The sequence below is a fragment of the Falco punctatus genome, assembly GCF_963210335.1.
Source record: "Falco punctatus genome assembly, chromosome: 1".
Lineage (NCBI taxonomy): Eukaryota > Metazoa > Chordata > Aves > Falconiformes > Falconidae > Falco > Falco punctatus.
Genome location: NC_137580.1, coordinates 105,928,931 through 105,952,890, shown reverse-complemented (window position 1 = coordinate 105,952,890; position 23,960 = coordinate 105,928,931). Strand labels below are relative to the sequence as shown.

The 23,960-nt window shown below is 46.2% G+C and overlaps 1 protein-coding gene across 2 annotated transcripts in view; it reads left to right on the top strand.

Annotated features, from left to right (window-relative positions):
* Positions 1-23,960, top strand: part of AP2B1 (adaptor related protein complex 2 subunit beta 1) — an 80,490-nt gene that overhangs the window by 31,955 nt on the left and 24,575 nt on the right. Inside the window, exons 10-15 of one of the 2 annotated variants that reach the window (XM_080367650.1) lie at positions 2,226-2,341; positions 3,454-3,619; positions 4,132-4,230; positions 7,163-7,422; positions 11,853-12,045; positions 22,794-22,835. In XM_080367650.1, coding sequence (XP_080223776.1) covers positions 2,226-2,341; positions 3,454-3,619; positions 4,132-4,230; positions 7,163-7,422; positions 11,853-12,045; positions 22,794-22,835 — 876 coding nt within the window. The remainder of the gene's footprint in view (positions 1-2,225; positions 2,342-3,453; positions 3,620-4,131; positions 4,231-7,162; positions 7,423-11,852; positions 12,046-22,793; positions 22,836-23,960) is intronic. The other variant, XM_080367651.1, reaches the window with a different exon arrangement.

Here is a 23,960-nt window from a genome sequence, read left to right as displayed (position 1 = left end):
CATTTGGTTTCTGCAGAAAAACAAAGCAATTTTGATGTTGGTTGGTTGTCCTTTCTCACTCCGACTTGAGAGCTGTGCTGGCTGGGACAATCTTTCATCAGTTTGCAGAGCACTGCATTCCCCAGGGATGTCCACCTTCAAACAGCAATGTGTTTACAAGGGATGGGGTGAGCTGACGTGTATTTTGGTAGAGAAAAATTCTGTTAGAGGTACTACTCGGCTGTGCATGTGCCCACGTGACTGGTCACTTTCCAAGGGACTTTTGGGCTCAAAATCAGTACTGCATATTTCAAAGAGGATATTTTGTTCTTCTGGGAAAAATCATGCTTCAAAGCATCTAAAGAAAAGAAAAAGGAACCTTAATTTGCTTTTCCTTGAATGCTGGAGCTCTTAAAATGTTGCTAGCTGTAGACTCTGACAGGGCTGCACAGCTTGTTGCAAACAGTGACTGATGCTGTGGGTTCTATAGAGTAAACCTGTCCTAAGTCAACTTTACCCCAAGTGCCCCTTAAGGCGACTTGTTAAAACATAGTGATGCTTGTTGAGAAACTGGTAAGGGATGAAATTGCAAGCTCTGAAGCATCTGTCTTGCAAGGACTTTGAGTGGAGGTCCCAATGTGAGCGGTGGCAATCTGTGTGGAGCCAGGTCTGTGGTCAGTCTCCATGAAATGGAAGTGTCTTCCAGGTCACAGACCTCAAATCTCTCTCTTCTTGAACAGAAGAGATCAGAGTAGGACATTGTCAGATTGCCATTTCATAGCTGCTGTAGTGGCATAGTACCTGTAAAGCTGTGGTAAGGAGGGAGAGGTATCGTAAAAAAATATGATACCAATCACATAATTTTATATGATACCTGTCCTTACTCTGATACTAATTGTGTTGGATTTTTTTTCAGTTTGGTGTGAATCTGGGGGGAGAATCGTGTAGCCTTTAGTGCCAGTTTGCAAAAACAGAGCAGCTGCTGGTTTATACTGTCCTCTCTCTTGGCTGATTGCCATGCCAGCATTGCCACCGCTGGCACTTGCAGACCGTGTTTGTAAGGTACCACAGCCAGAGTCACAAGAGCAAGAAATCACAGAGAGGTTTTAGTCTCTGCTTGTTCCATATTCAACTCTTCAAGTCTTGAGGTTTATCCTTAAGATTTTTTTGCCCATTCTCAAAAAACTGATTCCTGTGACTTAATGCCATTTCATTCCTCCTCCTCCTCCCCAAGCTTTAAGTGCGCTGAAAGGGAAGGGGACTGATAGCTCACTTGAATTGAAAAATCCACCTACATTGCTGTTGCTTGTGCCCTACAATGTTTGTCTCAATCCTGAATGCTTTATAAATGTTCGGATGGTGACTGCCTAGGCAGTGTCGTGAGCAGTCTGCTTCTCACATTAATCACCAGCTGTGTAATGAGGCTTCATATGTGCTCTGCTAATAGCCAAATCACTGTCCTTATTTGAGACTTTCCAGTGCTGGAGTTGGTTGCTCCTGTGCTGTCCTGCCTCACTGTGCTATTCGGGAATATCATCCCCGAATTACTTGCTTCCAGCTCCAGTTCTGGTTCCTGAAGCATTCCAGTGTCCAGTCCTTGTTATCTTACAGTGCCTGTGGCTGGGAATTTTGAACTAATTAATACAAAAGCTGCATTAGTAGCAGCTGGATTTCTATTTATAGCTGTGTCTTCATGTGTTGCTAGTGAGCTTACCCCAAAAATACTCAACCTCTTGCTGGTGTGAGCTGCTTTTTGCTGCTGTTCTTGCAGTGTAATTGTCAGCATGGTTTTCTCCTGCCTTCTAGCTTCCCCAGACGCTTTCCAGCAGTCCCTATCAATGTTCTCCCAGCTCTGGTTGCCACAGCTTGGGCAAGTCCAAGAGAGCTCATTCAGTGGCCTGTTCTGACTGCTAGCCAGCGAGAGGGGTCATGTAAGAAGTAATGCAGGCAATGTTCTGAAGATCTCGTGTGGTGATCCAGCTATCTACTGGCACAGTTGCTTCAACCGTTACTTTTTGCAGGAGCTGGAGTCAGCTGGTGCATCCACTGTAATACACAAGCACTTGTCAACTTGTAGGTTTTTTTCTGGACATGCATATTGAGGTGGTAGCTGTCATCCCTTTTTTTTTTTTTTTTTTTTTTTTCCCCCCTGCTTCTGGACCTTTTCTCAGCATGTTTCTCAGCATGTGCTGTGGGCTGGGAAGGAGTGTTTCTTCAGCTTGTAATTATATTGTTCTGTTCTTTAGCAATCTGCAGAGCGCTGTGTGAGCACACTGCTGGACCTCATCCAGACCAAGGTTAACTATGTGGTCCAGGAGGCCATCGTTGTCATCAGAGACATCTTCCGCAAGTACCCCAACAAGTATGTGAAAGTAGCGTAAGGTTTTTGGAAGCCATTGCCTGCTAGCATCAGAATAAAGCAATGTAAAACTCACCCAGCGTAGTTTACCAGGGCTTGGAAGCAAAAGTGAGCATTTGGCTGGAAAGCAGTGACCATTCTGATTCTAGCTCCTAGTACAATAGGATTCGGATGGTGGCTGTAGATGACGTATCAGCCTGACACGTTATTAGTTTGAATTGAAAGCTTTTCTTTCCCCACCACTGTGTATTGATGCTGAGTATAAGCCTTAATCAAAAGCTAGTACAGCTCTTACAGGGAACGCCAGGAGGAAAATTTGACCAAGTTTACAGTGTCAGGCTTTGGGTTTTGCTTGTCTCCTCTAGAAGGCTAATATATAGGGCCATGAAAGTTCATGGCTCTCATGGTCTGAGATCCCAGTCAGATTGTGCTGAGCAAAACGCTGCTGGCTTTCTCCATCGAGTGTTCTCTCTGGTTTGAGCATACTGAGCTTCTTTTAAGCTGTTCCTGCAATAAGATTTTGTCTCTTCAACTACAGAACAGAAGCAATGTCTTTCAGCCGAGACTTTATGATCACCTAAAAAATAATATGGGACATCTGCAGACCTCTCTGGCAATTTCTACTGTCAGTTACAAGATAGATTGTCTGCTTATGACAGGGATACCCATGTGTGGGAATAGGGGAGGCTAAATGATTAGGGTGTATTGTCTGTTTTACAGCAAAGCCTGTGGGGAAGTGTAATATCTAGCTCAGAGTTACCAGTCTGAAGACACCAGTGAGGCTGCAGGATCTGATACAGGATCTCTTTGAACTGTTGGATCAAGTGTTCCCTTAAGCAAAACAGAGAGGGAGGCAGCTTTGTCTTGAATTCTGCATCTGGGTGGTCTTGCAGTTTAACTTGCAAAGCTCTTGAGGACCCTGTGAGATCTTAGTGCACAGCTTGGAAAGCGAAAATTCCTAGGAGTATCTTCTGTAGTTGAGTGAAAATTCTGCTTGTTGCATAGAAATGCAAGACACTGTAATTCAGTGCAGGATTCTCTGCAGAATCATGTGGTCAGAGATGGAGTAACACCAGTTGAATTCACCCCAGTAATTCACCTGTACTCTGAATCAGGTATGAAAGCATCATTGCCACTCTGTGCGAGAACCTAGATTCCCTGGATGAACCAGATGCCAGAGCTGCCATGATCTGGATAGTGGGCGAATACGCAGAAAGAATTGACAATGCAGATGAGCTGCTGGAGAGTTTTTTGGAGGGCTTCCACGATGAAAGTACTCAGGTAAAATTGTGTTGTGCATCTTATTTATAGTGTTTCATGCAGTGTATGTATGGGATGGACAGTAAATATTGCAGTGGTCAGAAAATACCTCCCAAGGAAAACTTTAATGTTTGGCTAAAACAAAACTCTTGGGAGCCTGTAGACTTGCTCTATTGTCTGTATCTGCCAAGCTTGTCTTCTTGCAAGGGTAAGACAGAACAGGAGGGATTTCTAGATATTGCTTGCTTCTGGGGGAATAGCCCGAGGAGGGACCAGAACATACAGGATAGTGATGAGATGCGTAACAGTATGACAGACTCAATGTGCTGATCAGGGAGTTATTTGTGAAAGTGTTTCACAACAGGCAGGAGTCTGAGTCTCATTGTCCTGGGTTTCACTGGCAAAGAATAGTTTAATACTGTTATAAAGCGTAGGACTTGAGCTTCATATCAGTAAAGGATGTTGAGATTTGGGAGACATTGCTAAAGCGTGGATGAATTCTCTATAATCTCTGCTGTGTCCCTTTCCCTCAGGTGCAGCTCACCCTACTGACTGCTATAGTGAAGCTGTTCTTAAAAAAGCCTTCTGAGACACAGGAGCTGGTTCAGCAGGTCCTCAGCCTGGCCACGCAGGTAAGCCAAGTTATCCAGTGAACCAGAGCCCTCCAGACACTGTGTTGGCCTGCTGAGGTGTCTCCCATCTGCCAGGCCAGTCAGCTTTGCAGTAGATAAGATTCGAGCATGTTCCCCTCTCTCTCCCAAAGAGACTCGATTTAAAAGCTGCTCTGTGCCTGTTACCATGCCATCTGGCATCTGTTCTCTCCTTCTTATCTTTTGCTTCATCCTAATTCCTTCCCTGTTCACCCACCAAATGAAGTTAGGGACAGGATAGAGTTATGAAGAAATCAAAATGCTTTCACCTTGAAGGTGGCTTGCCGTTAAAACATCTGGAGCTACGACAGAGCAAAAGGGCCTGGCAAAGACTTTATTCTGTGAACCGCAAAGCTTAAGCAGTGCTGTGAAAAGAGAAATGAAGTCAGGGTTTTTTTCCTCTATACTTGGATGCTGTTGACCAGTGTGGCAGCTTTACTGGAGGCTGTAGCAGTGGCTTAAGGTCCCGGATTTTTTATGCATGAGGTGCTGAGTTATGAGCTCAGATCACTGAGGGTGGGGCTGGGCTTGAGCTGGGGGACAGAAGTGGAGATGTCCTGGTGGCAGGAGTGGGTAAGACCTCAGCTAGTCCTCCTGTACTCCCTGGCTGTAATGACTTGGGTAAATGTGTGATGGTGTAGCCCAAAAAGAGCAGCTCTGCTCCAGACCTGCTGTGTCAAGTGATGAAAATAGTCTCCCAGCTGTTCTGGATGGGCTGCAATTACTTCTGAGCAGAAAACCTGGAATTGATAGTTAGTTGGCCTTTTGGTCCTCTTTGCTGCAAAAAGTCATGGCACTTTTATTCATCCCTTTGGAGGTGTTGCACTGGTCAGTGGCAAGAAATTGGCTTTTCTTGCTTCAAAACCTGCTGTTAGGCAGGCTCTGGCTCATCTTTAGAGAGGGGTGGGCCAAGGGCATGTGCTATATCATTTGTCTAACCCAACAGAAGAAAGGTACTAAGTGTTAAACCCTACTATGCTGAGTCACAAAACACTTAAAGGCACCCTAGGAATATAATAGGTGTCTGGTTTTTTTTCTGTTTGTCACAAATGTTGATTCAGTCTGCCTTCTTGTATTTTATATGAATAATAAGTCAATGTAGGATAACTGGCTGTAAAACACAGAAAAGCCATATGCCTCAAGGTCTGATTTCTAGGTAGAGATACTGTTTTTCGCTTGAGTGGGAGAATAATTACATGTGTGTTTCTTTCCCCAGCTTAGGCATTGTTGCACTTGGAGTGTCTCTTAGGGTATGTCTGCACAGCAAACTGCAGGTGTGATTGTAGCAGGAGCCAGCTTAATCCAGCCAACACTGGTAAAAATAGCAATGAAGCAGCTGGGGATGGGAGGGACACAGATGTGTAGCAGCGATCAAGGTCCTGGCAAGCCTGTAACCTAATGGATGGCACAGAGCCTCTACATCTCCATTGCTGTTGTTTGTCTGGCATGGGTAGGTAACCATGGGTTCATTGGTATGCACCACAGGTGTGCATGCAGGCCCTGGAGAGCAGAGAATAGGGAGAAACGTGGAAAGGAAAGATCCGAGCCTCTTGTTCCAGGAGATTCACTGAAGTTTTTCAAGTCTGTTTATTTGCCGTAAGAAGAAACAGTCAGTCTTGAATCTGTATGTGTCTGCAAGTAGATAGGGACGCATGGTCTTTCATGTCTGCTCTTGCAGAAGCCCTGCCTGATGGTGAACTGCCTGCCGCAGGCAGGGTGCGGAGAGTCTTGTAGGAGTTGTTAAGGGTGAAGGGTGTAAAGAGTCCACGACTCCACCATCAATCTGAAAAACAGTACTGCAGAGAAATCTATCGGTTGACCCAGACATTGTAGCTAGATCCTTTAGGAGCAAAACGAGCTTAGCATGCTCAGTCTCATTACAGATAAAGGTTTTGCAATGTGCCTGAGAATGTCTTGAGACAGACAGCAGAGAGGCAGGTTACAGCAGGTCAGCAGCAGTGTGAATGAGATCACAAAAGAGGAAGAGAAATACTAAAGAGGAAGGCTAATGAGGTGTGTGATATGTTGCCAGAATTTTACAGGCGCAAAAAACGCCTGAAACGTTATTGTGCTGATGTGGAGATTAAAAATCCCAGCTCTTGTTTCCATGAACAGTTCAAACATGTTGCACTACAACATAAAACCACACCACCTCCCTCTGCCTAAGACATTAGCTGCAAACTATCACCATTCACTTTGCTGCTCTGGGCAGAGCTGTTTGAAAAGGAGAGAAATAATTAGCGCTTCATGCAGAGGCAGAAGTATCTGCAGTAAAACAAGGGTATTATTGACAGCTGGAGAACTGATGAAGTATCCTAACTGTGTATCATTAGCATCTTTCTGTACTTCATTAGATAACTAAAAGGCAGGATAAATAAGATCTCTTTTGGTACGAAGAATATGGCTTATTAAGATCCATCCTGTAGCTCTGCAGCATCTTTTTGTTCAGCAGTGCCCTTGGGTAAGTCATATATTTCCAGGAATCTGGGATCATTCTGTTACAATATGCAGTATTGCACTTCTGCTTTTAGTATGTGACAGAGTCATTTAGACTCATGTTCTTTTATTCCGTCTACATTCCTTTGGAGTTCTCCTAATACAGTTATGTCAAGTGGCAGGGGAGTTTGGGAAGGAGTTGATAGCTCTGTGGGTCGGGACAATTGGGGATGTAAATCCTGGGCTTTTTGCTCTGTGACCAGCTGAGCAGGAAGCTAGGCATTAATACTTTGGTTCTCATTTTTAATTTTGGGATGTTCATCACAGCAAGCAGTTTGTAACATCGCTCTGGAATTGGTGACTTTTGCTGCTGGATGGTTGGGGTTTTTTAATCCAGGAGAATCACTGCTAGAAAAACTAAGTGATTACAGGCATTAGTTTGCTTCAGACCTGTGATTGATCTATTGCTTTGTCTCAGGATTCTGACAACCCAGACCTGCGGGATCGTGGCTACATCTACTGGCGCCTTCTTTCCACCGATCCAGTGACTGCCAAAGAAGTGGTCCTCTCAGAAAAGCCACTTATTTCTGAAGAGACCGATCTGATTGAACCAACTCTGCTAGATGAGTTGATCTGCCACATTGGGTCGCTGGCTTCTGTGTACCACAAACCACCCAACGCTTTTGTGGAGGGGAGCCACGGCATCCACCGCAAGCACTTGCCAATTCACCATGGAAGGTAAGCTGAGGCAACTGTGATGATAGTGGGAAGGGTTGGTTGTTTCTAGCAAACAGTCCAAGAGATGCAAAGATCTTCTATAACACTCTAGTGGCTTTTTTTTTTAATTGATTGTTTAGGGGCTTGCAGGTCATTCAAGGGGCTATTTCATTGTAGAATTTAATCGGGTATTTAGTTTGAGTTCCTACCTCAGAAGACAGAGGAAGTATCAAAGTTCTGTGAGGAGAAGATACGATGTATTTTGAGAAGGCACTGGCTATAAGCCCTGTTAACATGAGCATTTGAATAAAAAAAGCAGAAGCTTTGGTTAACTGGCACAAGGGCATACTTCCAGGAGGAGGAGAACTGTGGTAAAAACAAACATTTTTCAGAAGGACACACTACTTTGATTTTGTAAGAGCTTATGCTTCAGCCACTGCAGCTGTAATGCACAGTTTTACAAGCCTCACTTGTGTAGAATAATACCAGTTTCCTGGAACAAACAAGTACAGGGATCCTTTGTTGGAATATGAAATGGGGAAGGACTGGTAAAACTACGTTTCTCACTTGATGCCTATAAAGCAAGAGGGGAGTGTAAGAGCCATCTAAAGCCTATCACTGAAAACTGGACTTAAAAGAAGGCAGCTAGGCTGATACAGTTCTGTCTAACCTTTGGGGGATGGGCAGAAAATGATTTGGCTTATCGTCTGGAGCATTGATGCTTCCCGGTTGATCCCAGTCCTGGAAGTGGGTTAGATCCACCAGAGCAGGCAGTACAGTACTCCTGGGCTGCAGCAGTGTTGCTGTTGAGCCTGTCCCCATGGTTCCTCATTCAGGTAAGCAGTGCTATTTGCACTAATGGTATTAATTACAAATGTAAGTGTGCTTTACAGCAGGAGGCAGAGTATTCCAGGCTTACCTCTTAATAATATTCCCAAAGTGACATTTAGAGTGCTTTTTTTTTTTCTTTTTTTTTTTCCCTGTTGCACTGATAAATCGGTGTGCGATGCTGCTCCTTTTCTATTTTCTGACACTGCTTCTCTACTATTCTTAGCAACTAAAGCTATTTCTGTAATGACTAGCTTTGGGAAGCAGAGTTGTTTTCTCCCTGCCTATGAAATCAAGTCTGGCTGCATTGACCCAGGACCAGCAAGCACAAATCTACCAGTCAAACAAGAAAAGCAGTGGCTGCTTCCCGCAGTTACCTCTCCTAGTCAAAGATTTGCCTCGGTAACGAAGAGAGCTGGGGTGGGGGTAGCTTTGGTCTTCGGTGTTACCACCCTTCCCATTTCAGGTCACTACAGAATCCAATGTTTTAGGGGGGTTTAGTCAGCTCAAGGAATTCAGCTTTTGCAAGGAGTTATGTTTTTACTAGCTTCTTGCATGTACTGTGTATGTGGCTTGACTCTTGTAGCTCGTGCTCAGTCTGCTGACCAACCCTTTTCTGACGATAGCAGTATTGTACACTGCCCTACTGGTGGCTACTACTAAATTATCTGTTATTTCAACATAAAACCTTCAGGCTTTAATCAGTGGCGGCGAGCTGAGGAAGCCAGAGTTGGGGGAAGGTCTGAAGGGTGCTCAGCAGAGCATGCTGCATACTGATGCAGTGCTCTAGCCCGTTTGGTAAATTAAAAAAATGAGTGGTGTTACTTAATGGCACACCAGGCCTCTCTGGTGTGAGCTCACCTCATAAAGAGGCCCTGTTACTGTGGTTTTCTGCTTTACTGTTAGCAGAAGAACAGTAAAATGTTGCAGCTGATGCCAAGACCTCCTCCGGCCATGCCACAGCATACCAAATTGCCACTTTTGGCCACAAGGATTACAGTGAGCAGCTCTGCAGGAGCACACTTGTGGGGGGCCTCAATTTGTGCAGCCAGTATGATTTTACTAATTACTAAGAAACTGGTTTGCCTCTTTCTAGTACTGAATGTGTATGAAATCATACTTGAAAATCTGTTGCTTTAAGGCAAGTTAAGGGTGCCCAGTGAAAGATAACCTCCTCAGCTAGTTATCTGAAATTATCTTCATTACTTCTGCACTCTGGTAATGACTGTTCTGGTGGCTGACCTGTCCACTAGAGATGGAGGTTTTCCTTCAGATTGCACAGTGGGAAGCATGGAATTGTGGAGACGTCCACAATTAATATGGCTTTAGAGAGTCAAGATAGCGTGGCCTTGAGTAGGTGGGCCAAAGTAGCTAGAGGAGTGGTGCCTTCCTGGGTAAAAACCTAGAGGAGTTAGTTATGGTTGGCAGGATACACTACATTGCGTTTAGATTCGCTTCATTTTTATTCAAAGCGGTGTAGGATAGGTTCCTTTCAGCTCCCGGCTGATGGGAAGACCCATTGAACAGCTCACAGATGGTGAGATGTTCCTGCCTCTTCAATGAGCCCAAGTGTCATAGAGTTGCAGATGAATCCTAAAAGTGGGGGAGAAATCTCCTGATTGCTTGGCAGTGTTTCCTCATGTGGTGGCTCCCGCCACCCCTGCTCAACTATAATGCAGCTGGGAAACTTGGGGAGATGTTTTCAGGGCTACTGGGAGAGGGAGGGGTCTGGTTGGACTTGGGTGGGAGCCTCCAGCTCCACACAGATGCAGGAGATCTTTGGTTCTGGTGTGCACCCCTTGTGACACCAAACATCTGGGAACCACTGGAGGCTGAACTCGTTGGAGGGCCAAATCTCCAACTCACATGGGCAAACCCAGCTGCTACTCACTGCCCGAGACTGTAAGGGATAAAGCTTGTATCAAGTCTTTTTGTCCTTTATAACCCACATATTCTTTACTCATTATTTTTCTTTCAAAGTAAATGCAAAGTTGTTTATACAAATCTCTTTAAAGAGCCCCATTCCATACGGGAAATGGAAGGCATGGTGTTTCGCTTTCTAATACAAACTGACTTAGCTTTGTCCTTTCCTAATACCTTGTTGGGCTTTGGGGCAACTGCAGTTACACAAGACCTTGAAGGATTGCTTTATCTCCATCAGAAGAAGGATGAGTAAGTGTTGAAGAGGTGTAGTGTTAAAGGGATTATATACTGGGAATGAACCAAGTGTGTGCACTACCGGCTTGTAATGTGCCTCTGCTCATACATGCTGTTCCACCCTGTTCTCAGGTTGGGGGTGGGAATGGATGGTGGTAACCACTTGCTCTTCAGAAATGTTTTAGTTAGCTGTTCAGCATACTCAGAAGTCTCCCTGCTGAAGGGAGAAGCAGATAAGACAACTAATATTAGTACTATTAAGGGTCTAAAGCTTTTAATGCAAAGAAGCTTTCAACCCTTTGCTGCTGCTGCCTGGTAACTAACTCATTCTGCAGTCCTTATGCTACATCTTTTCCTCTTGGCACCGAAGTTGGGAGCAGCTTATACTCGGTTGCTAAAGCTTTCCCCTCGGTAACTGAACTAGGATAAGGAAGAGAATCATGGCTACTCAAAATCAGGAGCTGCAATTCTTACAAAGGAGCCCCGGTGTTAAACACCTTGTCAGGATGCTGATTCCCATGGCATTTGTGTGCAGTTACCTGTTGGCTGCATATGCAGTGATAGGAGCTGGAAATAATTTTGTCAGTTACTGCTGGCAACAGGATATAAAATAGATTTTAAGTTATCTAAAATATTAGCGTCTCTGGATTTAAAGAATAAATACATTGTAATGAGATCTCCAGGAGCTACAGTCAGGTGGTTTGTGGTGGTTGGTTTTTTTTTTTCTCCTTTCCTTGTAAAGTTCAGTGGCAAGTGAATGTGGAAGATAGCCAGACTGCATATGATACGAGATTTTGGAAGCTGTAAAATGAGCATTTCTAGACTAGTAATTAGCATGCCTCCTAACTCCGAGAAAAGGAAATTATTGATGGAGGGGAATCAATTTTAAATTGAGGTCTTTAATTAGAAAAGAGCTGTGGAGCTTGGTGCTGGTCAGTAGGAGGTGGTTAATCCAGATCTGTGGGGAGTAGTTGAGTTTGCACTAGTTAGAGTGAGGGCTCAAGTGTTTATCAGTGTTAGGTCTCTGAAGAAATCTGGATATATATCCATCCCCCCACACCCCCTCATGTTTACATATAGTTCTCCAGGCCCAATGAGCTGAAAATCATCATTATAGGTTTCTTCTGAGCTGGGAAATAATTATTTTCAATGCTGTAGTCTGTGTAGTACTCATGGCTCACTGATTTAGAGGGGTCTGCAGTTCTCAAGGTAGGCACATTTCACACCTTGAAGATTCCCTTTTCTGAACTGAAAACCATGCACAACGCATGCAAGTCTTTGTGCTCAAAGCTTGTGTTGAAGAACCACTTGCCAGCAGTCAGATCAGCTGCTAGGATAAGCTTTTAACTGGCTTCTGCTTGTGAGCCACCTCTTGCCGTGTTTCCCCATGCTGGGAATCTGAAGCTGGAGATTGAAGGTGACTAACGTTTTTTTTCTCTTCTGCTTCTTGTCCCTCCCACCTGTAGCACTGATGCAGGCGATAGCCCCGTGGGCACAACGGCCACCACAAACCTGGAGCAGCCACAAGTCATTCCATCACAGGGTGACCTCCTGGGTGACCTTCTCAATCTGGACCTGGGACCACCAGTGAATGTTCCCCAAGTGTCCTCCATGCAGATGGGTGCTGTGGACCTCCTGGGAGGAGGGCTGGATAGCTTGGTAAGCGGCATCATCCTTAGCTTCAGCTGACGTGAAATAATTGGAGCTGTGCTTATCTTTTCTCATAATGCTTGGATCACTGAGCTCCCAGTGCTGAGTCCTAAGACTCCCAGAGGATTTAACCAGTGCTATTGTACCAACTTTCAGCAGGTTTTTCCTGCTATAAAATGAATGTTGCTACATGTCGTAGGATCCCCATGGTTAGTGGATATATTTGTTCCATGCTTTTTCTGTCTGTAGAAGAAAACCAAAAAGTTGTTTGAAGGATGTGAAGTGTTCCACTGCTTTGTAATTGATTCAGGTTCCCTTTCAAGAAGGCGTTTGTTCCACCCAGGTCTCAACCTGGCTGAATTTCGGTGCGAAACTCTCAGGGCTGCTGGCCATACATAGCCCTGTGTCATCTCATTTGTATATTCTCCAGAGTATGTCATGGTTTAATACCGGTGACATTTTGATTGCAGTTAGGTCAAGAGGGAAGCACTCTGTAGTCTTTCCCGTGCCACAGCTGCTCACAAGGAGGTATTCTAGTACTAACAAGGTCAGGCTCCAGAGTATGAATAATCACACATTGCTTCTGCTCTGGGGTGTGAACTGGGCATGAGCTGCAATGAGAGAATCACTTAGTAAGGAGACCGCGGCAGTGGAGAGGAGCTCGGTGCTGCACTTTTACGCTGGTGGCAGCCAAGCGTTGAGAAGTGGTGAATTTAATCATCAGCCTGGGAGTTGCTCCCGTGGGGTGGGCGCATGCAGAACCCTAACAACCTAGTGACTTGCCTGCAGGGGTAAGAAGCAGTCTGCGTATATTTGCAGGATGTAACCTGAGTAAGACTACCCCAGTGAACACAGCTGGGTGGTTTTCAGTCCTGTGGTGGATTTGTCTTGCTTTGGTTTGAGGTTTGGCTTTTAGTGAGCTGGGTTGGGTTGTCTACATGTCTGGTTTAGGTGTGCTTTCAGTTCTGAGTCAAGCTCTGAATAATAGAAGTAGGAGGCAGCTGGAGGAACCCCAATGCAACAAATCCTTATGTGGCAAAGATATTTTTTTGGGCACTTCATAAGCTAATGAACTGGAAATGTTCTAACCCTTAATGGTATTGGTGTTCACAGAGATCAGATGTGCTTTAGCCTCTGTGCCATCTAAACAGCAGTTTGCTTATTTAGCAGGGAGACTGCTTTTATCCTGGGGAGATAGGGGATTAGGGAAATGGTTTAAACTGGAGCTGCTGGGAAAGCAGACAGTGAGCCCAGAGCGGTGACCTTTGCAGCCTTTCCCCTGCATTGCATGGCATGCCACTAAGGAACTGGGATTTTTAATTGTGTTAAGGCACTGCAGACGCTGGTGCTGATGTTTGGTGGCTCACAATAGTTAGGAGTTAAATTCCTATGTCTGTACTGTCTTCCAGGCCACTTACAGTAACCCTTTGTTTCTCATTAGTGTCGGAGACAAATAAACAGACACAGCGGGAGGACTAAAACTTGGTTTTGGGGAAACAGTTGTCTCACAGTTTGTATTAATGGGCTTAGCTTAGTGACCTGCTTTGGCAGTAGAGCTGTTGATGTGGTGCTAGGGTTTTACTTAATATTTTTCTGAAGCCTTAAGTAAATCCATGGGGTTGTGAAGTGTGACATAACAGAGTGATCATGGGGAGTAGCTGGCCTTGGGCTGCATGGGCCAGTACTCTCAGCTGAGTTAGTAGCTGGGTTGAGGACTTAAAAAATAAAATCTGAACAGTGATGGAGTGTTTTCCTCCACAAAGCTCTCTGCTGAAGTGCTGTTGCATCAAATGTCCTGTCTTCGCCTCATCCCTTGCATGTATAAGTGAATCTTTTCCTGGTAGATCTCTGTATTTCTCTGGCTTTTCCTTCCCTGATGCAGACATTGCGGACAACATGTTGGGCAGGAGTGTTGATCTGTGTGAAGGTAGAAAAAGCTCTTCGGAGGGATCCGGACAGGCTGGGTTGATGGCCAAGGCCAACTGAATGAGGTTCACCAAAGCTCAGTGCTGGGTCCCGCACCGGGGTCACAGCAGCCCCCGCAGGCTGGGGGCACCGTGGCTGGGAAGCCGCCCGGTGGGAAAGGGCCTGGGGCTGTCGGGCGGCAGCCACTGAAGATGAGCCCCCAGTGTGCCCAGGTGGCCGAGGAGGCTGAGAGCATCCTGGCTTGTGCCAGAAACGGTGTGGCCAGCGGGAGCAGGGCAGTGACCGTCCCCCTGTACGCTGGTGAGCCCCCACCTCGAATCCTGGGGTCGGTTTTGGGTCCCTCACTGCAAGAAAGACATTGGGGGGCTGGAACGTGTCCAGAGCCGGGCTGGGGCACAAGGCTGATGGGGGGCCACTGGGGGAGCTGGGCGGGGGGTGTCATTCTGGAGACCTGATCACTCTCTGGAACTACCTGCAAGGGGGCTGTAGCAGAGTGGGTGCTGGTCTCCTCTCCCAAGTAACAAGTGACAGGACAAGAGGAAACAATCTAAAGTTGCACCAGGAGAGGCTTAGATTAGATATTAGGAAAGATTTTTTCGCTGAAAGGGTTGTGTCAAGCCTTGGAACAGGCTGCTTGGGGAATTGGTTGAGTCACCATCCCAGGAGCTATTTAAAAGATGTGTAGATGTGGTGCTTAGGGACATGGTTTAATGGTGGACTTGGCAGTGCTGGGGTTGTAGTTGATGATCTTAAGTGTCTTTTCCAACCAAAATGATTCTGTGATAATAAGCCTAATTACTGTGTGAGTGAATGGGATCTGTGTCTTTGCTTGATACTTGTTAAACACATGCCCACAACAACAAACAAAGTTAACCCTAACCTGGTATTAGCTAAATTGCTAGGCTGTGCCTCTTGGCTGCATGGCTAGGCAGGGGGACTGGCATTTGGATCTTAGGCTAATATCAAGACACACTTGTGCAGTGCCAAAACCACAGTCTCACCCTGCAGGTACACACATGTCTACCTTCTGTATGTGGTGAGGGGGTGAGATGCGTCCCAAGGTGCCCCCTTCAAGTGCTTTGCAAAACATCAGTGTTTTGTCTATCAGTGTATCAGTGGACATTCTGGCTGTTGGTGTAGCAATCCCTTCCTCTTCCTCTGGATACCTTTCATACTTTGTTTATGTTATAATCCTGTCTGATTCGTTCCACTTTGAAGTTTCTCCTCTCCATTACTCCTAAAGTCTTCTTTAATGCATCTATTCCCCTGCTTTGTTGGGAAGACTGAGGCTCCCATACTTTTCCATGAACATGGCGTGGTGTGAGCAGTCCTTTTCTCCTCCTCAAACCAGACAGAGTTTACTTTACTTTGAGCCCTTGTGCTACCAGAACGTAACCCTGTTTGGTTGTGGAGGCTGAGGCAGCTGCCTTCCTCTGAGCGTGCTGCTTTGGTCTGTCCTTCCCCGTCCCTCCTGTTGTCTTAAGAGTACTGGAGCTAAGCATGGTTGGGGTCTGATCGAAGGAAGGATTGAATATGCGTTTTTACAACAGGAATTTGTCTAGAGCAATGTTTTTTATGGTGCTCAGTGCTGGAGTTTGTACCACCTCTTGTGTTGATCCCTGTTTTCTGCTCCTCATTAGCAGGTCCCTTTTGGATCTCAGATGACCTGAGGGGACATAGGGGAACATGAGATATTAGAATGTGGCATGTTCTCTGCATTGTGCCTCTAGCATTATCTCTCGGCCTGAGCAGGGACATAAGTTGCTTTACTGCCGAAGTATGGCAACCCCAAACCCCGTTCCGTTTTCCAAGGAGCTGTCTGATATGTAAAAAAGCCTAAATAAGCCTCTCTGTTACAGTGGAAGAAAATGGTTTGGGATATACTTGAGTCGATGCATGAAATCATGGTCTATTGCTGTGATGGTGAGATTACGTCAGTACTGTGAGCGTCTCAAAGGCAGCTGAAGGTCTGGAAGAGGCTGCTGGCAGAGTCTCAGCCCGTTTGTCACATTCACTCAGTGTCATGTGTTGATCCCCTCTGATACTTGTTGCAGCTCTTGTGTATTTGGTAATCCTTCCTTTTCTTTGGAAGGGGTGTCTGTCTTCAGAGGGATGCTCCTGCAGTGAAAGTCCCAACAGGAGTAACACAAAGATCAACAGCAGCATTAACTTCCACAGCAAATGTCATTCTGCATCTCCATTTCTTAAACTGTGGGGTTTTTTTTCTTCCACGCATTTAAATAGAGACTGCATGGTGTAAAACTGGATAAACACCAAATTAATATTGTTCATTTGAATTTATCAGCTTTTATATATAATATAGATATTATTTATAGATACTAACCAGTGAGACTCCAGCTGCTTGACAGGTTAATTTTAGTGAGTAAGTCCTATTGTATCTCTGTAGTGAGTCCTGTAGTTGGAATTAAATGTAACGTGCATATTGTGCATGCACAGATGCTGAGCATGTGTTAACAATTAAAAAATAAAAGGGGGGGGGGGGAGAAAAATAGCCTTTAGTACAAGAACAAGATACACTTTGTTTGTAACCATAGCTGTATGATTTATGGGGAGCTGTTCTCTAGTGAACAGAGCCAGCACTGAGTCTGCTGTAGGTTGTGCCCCTATTTGCCACCCTGGGCAGATCTTTTTCTTCTTTGTTTTGCTTTCTTTTCTGTAAAATGGTGACCAAGCCCACTGTTACAAAGCTGTTTGAGATCTCCAGCTCCACAGCGTAGTGAGACTAGTTACTAACGTGGGAGAAGCAAAACTTGCTTGGACAGCGGATTGCTGGATGCAGATCTGTGCATGCTGAGAGCTGGAGTTTGGTGCTTTATCCCCTTAAAGCTGGCTCTTAAGTGGCTAAACTTCATGCAGATTATAGCAGCCCTCCAGCTCCTGGTTTACTGTTGATACAGGGCTTTGTAGGATGTCTCTGTGCTGCACTGAGCCAGGGTCATTTTGCCTTGAAACCTTTTTGTGTGTTCATTTGCTCTAAAAATCCATGGGGCATGAGAGCTCCGTGTTGCCTGGCACATTGTGCAGTTCACTGTGAGCCCGTGCATTTAACGGGAGCAGGGCACTGTGGCTGGGAGCCAGGGAAGCTGGCTTTAAACCTGGGGGCAGAACAGTAAATCTGTGGGAATGGACAGGCTTGGATTGTCTGTTATGTAAAGATTTTATTTAATACTGTAGGCATTCATCTACAAGAATATTATTGATTCAAGGCTGGCAGCTGGTCACGCTGATTTATGTCATGAAATGTAAAGCTGTTTGATAAACACTGGGTATCTGCAGTTTTCTGTAATACTGGGACTGGTTTGGGCTGTTCAAGGTGGAGCTGTAATCAAGTTGGGTATAGGGGCATCTGACCCCAGGGGTCTCTTCTGCATGATTCAGGGCTGGTCCCACCACTGTGCTTGCTCTTAAGTGTGGTGGAGGGCTGGGACCCGAGCACTAGCTCACTCTCTCCCGTGGGATGTCCTGGGCTCCAGGCGCCTGTAGGCTTGGCAGCTTGGGGAGAAACGCCTGCTCCAGCAGTCCTGAGTGCCTGCCTGATCCAAAAGGCTGGGGAGCAGGGGCTGCTGGTGTCACTCCCTGTCTGACTGACTGCCAAGTAGAGGATTCAAAGTCTGGCCTCAGTGGCCAATACCCTGGCTTGTTGAGGTTGATTAGGGACTCATCAATGTTTTATAAAAAACCCAAATGTCTACAAAGTTACTTCATATACTCAGAGTAGGAAGCACAGAAGCAACTGCCAGTCCGCCCTGCGTGCCAGATTCCTCTCCTGGCTCTGCAAGTGACTTGCTGTGTATAATCTTAGGAAAGTTACTTCATTCACCTTTTCCTGGAACTACGGTATGAGAGTGTCTACGTTAGATCAGCCTCAGCATCCATTTATGCAATGGATGTGATGCTTCCCCAGGGTGCTGCTCCAGCCTCTGACAAGGAGCTGAGCATCTCCTTTCATCTGGGCTCTTCTGCTTTGATGAGCTACAAAGGACATCTGTTAGGATTTCTGACAAAGGGCACGTATCCATTGCTGGAGCAGCGATAATATGGAAAAGGAGCTCTTCTGGTGGGTTGCTCATTCATGTCTGATTTAAGGCTGTTGTTGCTGTAACAGTGATAGGACTGCTAGAGCTTTGTAAAGCTGCTTTTTCACACTTTAGAAAATTAAAATGGTTAGTACTTACTTTGCTAATGGTAATCATTCAGCAAGGTAAAACATTAGCAGTAAGTGCTACTAAAACTGGTGGCTGTGGTATTGGCAGCACAACCCGTCCTCCACCACCTTTGACACAGCTGCCCTTGGTTTGGACAGTAGCCCTTCTGCTCTGCAGGCCTAGCTTGGCACTATGAAAACAGCCACATGGAACGGGCAGCAAACAAGGTGCTGAAAATGCCTCTGTGTGGGCCACAGCGGAGTCTGCAATGAGAGATCTACAGCCCGTCAGGAGGTCAGAAGATGCAGACCATGCATGATCTGTCCTGCAGTTAAGATGTCTCTAACATGATTAGCCCAGATCAAGTGGCCTGCTAGCAATTGTGCTCAGCATTTCAGTCAGCCCCATGCCTGATTCTTTTTAGGGAAATGCCTTGTGTTCCTGGCTGCTGTGTTCCTGAGTGCATGCTCTCATCTAGCTCCTTGAGCTGTGATGCTTAACTCGTGGTTTGGGGTGCAAGGGAGGGAGGGAGGCAGCAGTTGTCCCCTGTTAACCCATGAATTATGTATGGCTCCGTGAAACGTGTAGCTGCTCTGAAAGCCCTGGCTACCCTAAGGATACAAGGCAAAGTAGTTGTGAGCAGTGGTGTTGCAGCTTCTGTCCCTGGCTCCACCCTCCCTGTTATTTTTTGGAGCTCCAAATGCCTCACGTCATGTTGCAGAAGTGATTGTAACCCGTCTGGATCACATGAATGCTTCAGCAGAGTCACTTCATTACGAGCTGCTGTTAAGATGCAAATAAACCCTCCTAATGCAGTAACTCCAGCACTGCTGCACTTCATAAGTCAGCATAACTGCTCACACTGAGTTGAAATTATAGGGCAAATGCTCTATCAACTGCAGAGCAGCTGCAGCACCAGCCAAGCCAGCCAATACGAAGTAAAGACGCCGATGCAGTTTGGGAAGAGGCGCTAGTGCTGTTGTTGCTGATACAGGTTCAAGCCCAGCCTCTTTAAACCCACGTAGCTGCTGGAGTGCTGCCGTGGCAGAATGGCTTGGGAGGGAAGAAAGAGAATTCTTGTTTGAAGAACTTCGTGCATTTGGTGGCCAAGGCGCCCCGTTTGTGCCCTGCTCATCTCCTGAAGCTGGCAGCTCTTCATCATGGACAGAGGCTTTGTGCCCTTTGGCAAGAGCCAAACCTGCCAACTGTGGGCCAAGTTTCTCTTGGCCATCAAGTGGTAGCCCTCGTCCACCCCACCTTCGTTTCATCAGGCGACCATTTCAGCCTAAGCAGGGCTGACAGCTCTGTTAATGTGATCCTCTCCTCCGCGGGGCTGTTGCCTGCTCTCATGTAGGGCAGGTTCATGTTGTCCTTCTGAAAGGAGCAGCTGCCCGGCCATGAGATGAATGGAAATGGTTAACTAGAGCTGCCAGCCCTGGGGAATTGGTTCAGCATCGCTTCACGCCTGACTAATATCTGCTTCTTTCCTTCTGCACTCTGCCTGTCACTCCAGATGGGAGAGGACACTCCGTGGGTAATTGGTTCCTGTTCCCTGTCTTCCTCCTTCCCTCTTACTCACACACATGGCTGTTTCCAAACTCAAAATGATGGAAGAGACGGTATTAAGTTAGGTCTTGGGCATCTTGCAGGAGGATTGAATAAACTAGACCTGTAGTGGCTGAGTGGGGAAAGCATCGGTGCTACAGGAGGGGGACAGGCAAGAAAAATGGAGGGAGGGATTTCTGTGCTGCTGCAATGAGTAGTGCACCCTGGATCTGATGTGGAACTGATTAGTTCTTTATTTAACTTCCCCCCCTTAAATTTCTGTTGAAGTAGATATGTCGTCACATCTCTTTTCACTATGTAAGTAGAGCCGGCTCTGCCTTCAGGGACCTGGTGAAGCTGCTGGCTCCTTGGAGCTTGCTCTGCGGCTTTGTAGTACACATCTGCAGTGCTTGTTTCCAGGCATAGGAGCCAAGAGAGTGGCAGGCTGCTGTGTGCAGTCTCCTCCTATGAGTAAAGCAGGGCTTCAGGAGGAGCAGGTCAGAGCTGCTGGGCACTGGAAAGAGATCTTTTCTACTACAAAGCACAGAGATGCTGGGTGCGACCTAGGAAACGTAAGGAGGCTCATGGTAAATTCTCTGAGCCAGTGAGGTTTTTTTCTCTGCCTTGTAGGGGGTGAGAGCTGGAATGTCGACTCAAGACAAGCAATAAATCTAATTTCTACTTTCCCCCCAAGGCCTGACAGCTAGGGAAAATGAAAGACTTGTGGATAGCTTGAGGAACCCCAGTATGTCATTCCTTCCCTCCTTCACAGTGAGTGAAGATACACAGATATCAGCGTACAGGTTTCTTCAAGGTTGGATTCCTAGCCTGCAGCTTCTTATGATGCATGTAGTAGGAAATGGTAAAATAGTTAACATCTGGCTTGATTATGCAGAATTATTCAGTCATTGCCATAATATCCTTTGTAAAGTGCTTGCTGCTTGATAAGCCAGTCTTTCTCCTGCTTCAGACAACAGTAGCAGAGATCCTCCATGCATACAATAATATTTGGAAATGAACTGGATTCTTCACCTTTTGTCTTTTCCTCTGGACTTCACTGCCTGTCAGTATAAAGTGTGAAGTTCATCTGTGTGCGAGACTGAATAGGGATGAGGCGTAATAGTTGCATTTATTACTCCTCAGTGAGCCAGTAACAAGATGTAAATGATCTGATATATTAATCTAAAACATGGCTTGGCTTAAAGAGCAGTCTGTAGAACAAAACTCTGCTCTGCCAGGCTGTTTCAGCGGGGGAGACCTGTCAGTGTAATAAGCTCTATTTTATAAGCTCAATATTAATTGGATTTGCATCCTCTGGCTGGCTTCCTTTGGTCTGTGACTGATTCTTCTTTTGACTTTGAAATCACTTGCTTTTATCTGTTATCTCTTAAGTCAACCAACAAAAACTGGACTTGCGGAGCGCGCTGCCGTGGGCAGCAAGAGGCTGGGTTGCTGTATGAAGAGGTGGTTGTGGCAGAAGATGGATGTCCCTATAAATTCCTGCCATGACCTCAAGTAGGGATAAACTGCATCTCCCAGAGGAAAAAAGCTCTTAAGGCTTCTTAACAAAAGGCAAATTGCTTGTGATTTGTGCTTCTCTAACACCTACTTGTGGTAGCTAAGGTTGGATCAGGTGGCTCCTGTGGGGACTAGGGGAAGGAGAGATGCCAGGGGATGGGGGGTGATCCAGAGTAGCCCAGGGATTTGGCAAATTTTTGGTTTTTTGGATGTTAGTTATCATGTAGAAGTCACTGTCTTGCAACTTGCCAGCTGTTCTCCAGGCATTTCATCCTTTTATCTGTGCGCCGAGGCGAGCTGTGTTGTTCTGGTCTGCCAGTCCAGCCTTTTCCCCATGGGGCTGGCTCCTACCTCACCCCTACGCTTGCTTCATCCTCCACGAACACTGTCAGAGTGTGATCCTTGGCTGAATGTAACTAAAAAAAAACCCCTGCACTAGGCAAAAAACCTACCGTAGTCTCTTGAACAAAAGCCTAGGATGCAGCTAAGCCTGGAGATGTCTGTAGTGAATACCTGCTGCAGATCTGTGCTTGTTTCCTCCTGGCTATCAGTCATCTGTCGAGTGCTTTATAAATATTCACAGGAACGATATTGTACTCGCAAACAGCACTTGTAGCTGTTTTTAGAGTCTGTCCTGATCACTGAATTCTCTCAAGCATATAGAATGGTGTGGATGTTTAAAAAATGGGCTTTATCACTGAGAAGGTGGTCTGGATGCTCTGTGAAGGGGGTTCGTGGCAGGCTGGTTTCTAGGTGGGCTGCAGGGTGGTTTGGCAGAAGGGCCTCAGAGAGGATTTTGTGTTTATGGAGGGTTGCACGGGTGGTACACAGTGGCTATTTCAGTCACCTCAAACCATAACTGTATAGCTTGGCAGAGATGGTTACTGAAATATCCTAGTGCACCGTAAGGTCTCTTTACTTTGAGTGGCCCATTAGATGATGAAGCTGGATTTATTTTTTTTTTTTCCTGTCTAAGGGAGAGGAGCATCTTCAAAGGGAAGACAAAGCCCAGCTATCTGAGCTGTTGCAACAGCTGGCATGTATCCTGTTCTCTTTCTTCCTTGTTACTGAAAAGAGCTGGATGTCGGAGGAATGTAGCCAAAATGCATTGTGTTTTCCCGTAGTTCATAGCTGTTCACTAGAAAACTAAAGCTTTCAGGAAGCGAGCTTCCTGTCGGTTGTATTTTTATTCCATTTCACACGTACCCCACTGGGTTTTGTGGAGCTGCTCAGGACTGCTGGCAGCCAGTGTGGTGGGTTGAAGGGAAAGCACTGATGCATGAAACACAAAGAATTGCACAGAGTTTTGGTGCAGATGACAGGCACAAGAGGGGGTGAGGTTTTGTTCTTATTAACCTGCAAAACACTCCTGTCCACAGTAGGTGTGTGGGGTGGTTCTCCAAATAGCTTTGCTGACATCAAAGCAAAAAAGCCCCTCTGTTCCCTGTGCTTTCCCATCATTGCGTTTCTGTCTGTCCTGTATGCGGCAAGCGAGCAAGGTGTGCTCGCAGCACTGCGGTCAACTGAGCTCCACTCCGGCCATCTGACACTTGGCTTAAATGAACTCGGTCTTTCTCTCCTCTCTCTCCTTCTCTCTTTCAGCTTGGCAGTGACCTTGGCGGGGGCATTGGAGGAAGCCCGGCAGTAAGTGCCATTCCATTTTTTTCCCAAATTAAAAAAGCTGCTCAAAACTCAGGGTTTTTAAACATAACATCACCCATTATGTGCTGGAAGATGCTTTAAATCTCTGAAGATGTTTGAAAATGGACAAAAGCAACTGAAACACACAGATCCCCGCCTATATTGCTTTGAGTTCAGCTGTCACACCTGGGTTTTCATAAGAGCAGCCAGGGCTAGAGCTGTTGACTCTGATGAGCTCTTCTTTCTCAGAGCTGTTAGTTTGAGCACCAGCATTAACACTGGCAGTACCCTAGTCCTTGTGCAGCGGCTTTGGCAGCTGAAAGGATGCTTACCTCTCTACCCGCAAAGCCTGTTCTGTTGCAACTCTAACCCAGTGTCACCACGGGCTTGTCTGAACTCAGTGCTTTTCTCCTCCCAAATGCCACGTAAGATTTTTTTTCTGGACATCTGGATCAAATGCTCTGAGCCTTCCTACTACGTGTGGTCACTGAACTCTGCTTGCCACCAGTGTTGCACTGCTCCGTACCGGTGCTTTGAGAGTGTCCTAGTGCCTAGAGTGCTTGCCAGGACATCGGAGACTTTCAGGCTGCTTCCAAAGCACCCTTGGCTTCAAATGCATACCGGTTTCTTCCAAGAAAGCATGGGAAAAGGATGCAAGATGACCTGGAGATGCAGTGGGCAGGAGGGAGTGTGCCTCCAACCCACAGCCAAAAGCAGTCTCCTGGAGAAAGCTCCAGTCCCTTTTCCCAGGACTGTGTAGCCAGTAATTCAGTCAGGAAAGCATACTCAGTTCTGGAGTGAGGGCTTTTCAGAGACCCTTGTTATGGCTGCAGTCATTCTCTCTCCTTCTTTCCCTGCGGATCTTGCATTCCTTTCTAACTTCAGCATGAGGGCAGAGGAGAGCTGGCGGTACAGTACATCTGTAGCCCCCAAGCAGTACGCACCAGGACATGGGCGATACTCTGTAGAGATCATACCTACAAAGCCAGGTCTCTGCCTTCTGGGCCAGCATACCCACCAAGCAGTTCTGTAAAACCACCGGTCCTCCCTGTTCAAAGGGTTGATGGGAACACCACATCTCAGGTGGGTTCCTGAACACAGAACAGCAGCAAGGCTTCAGACCCAGAC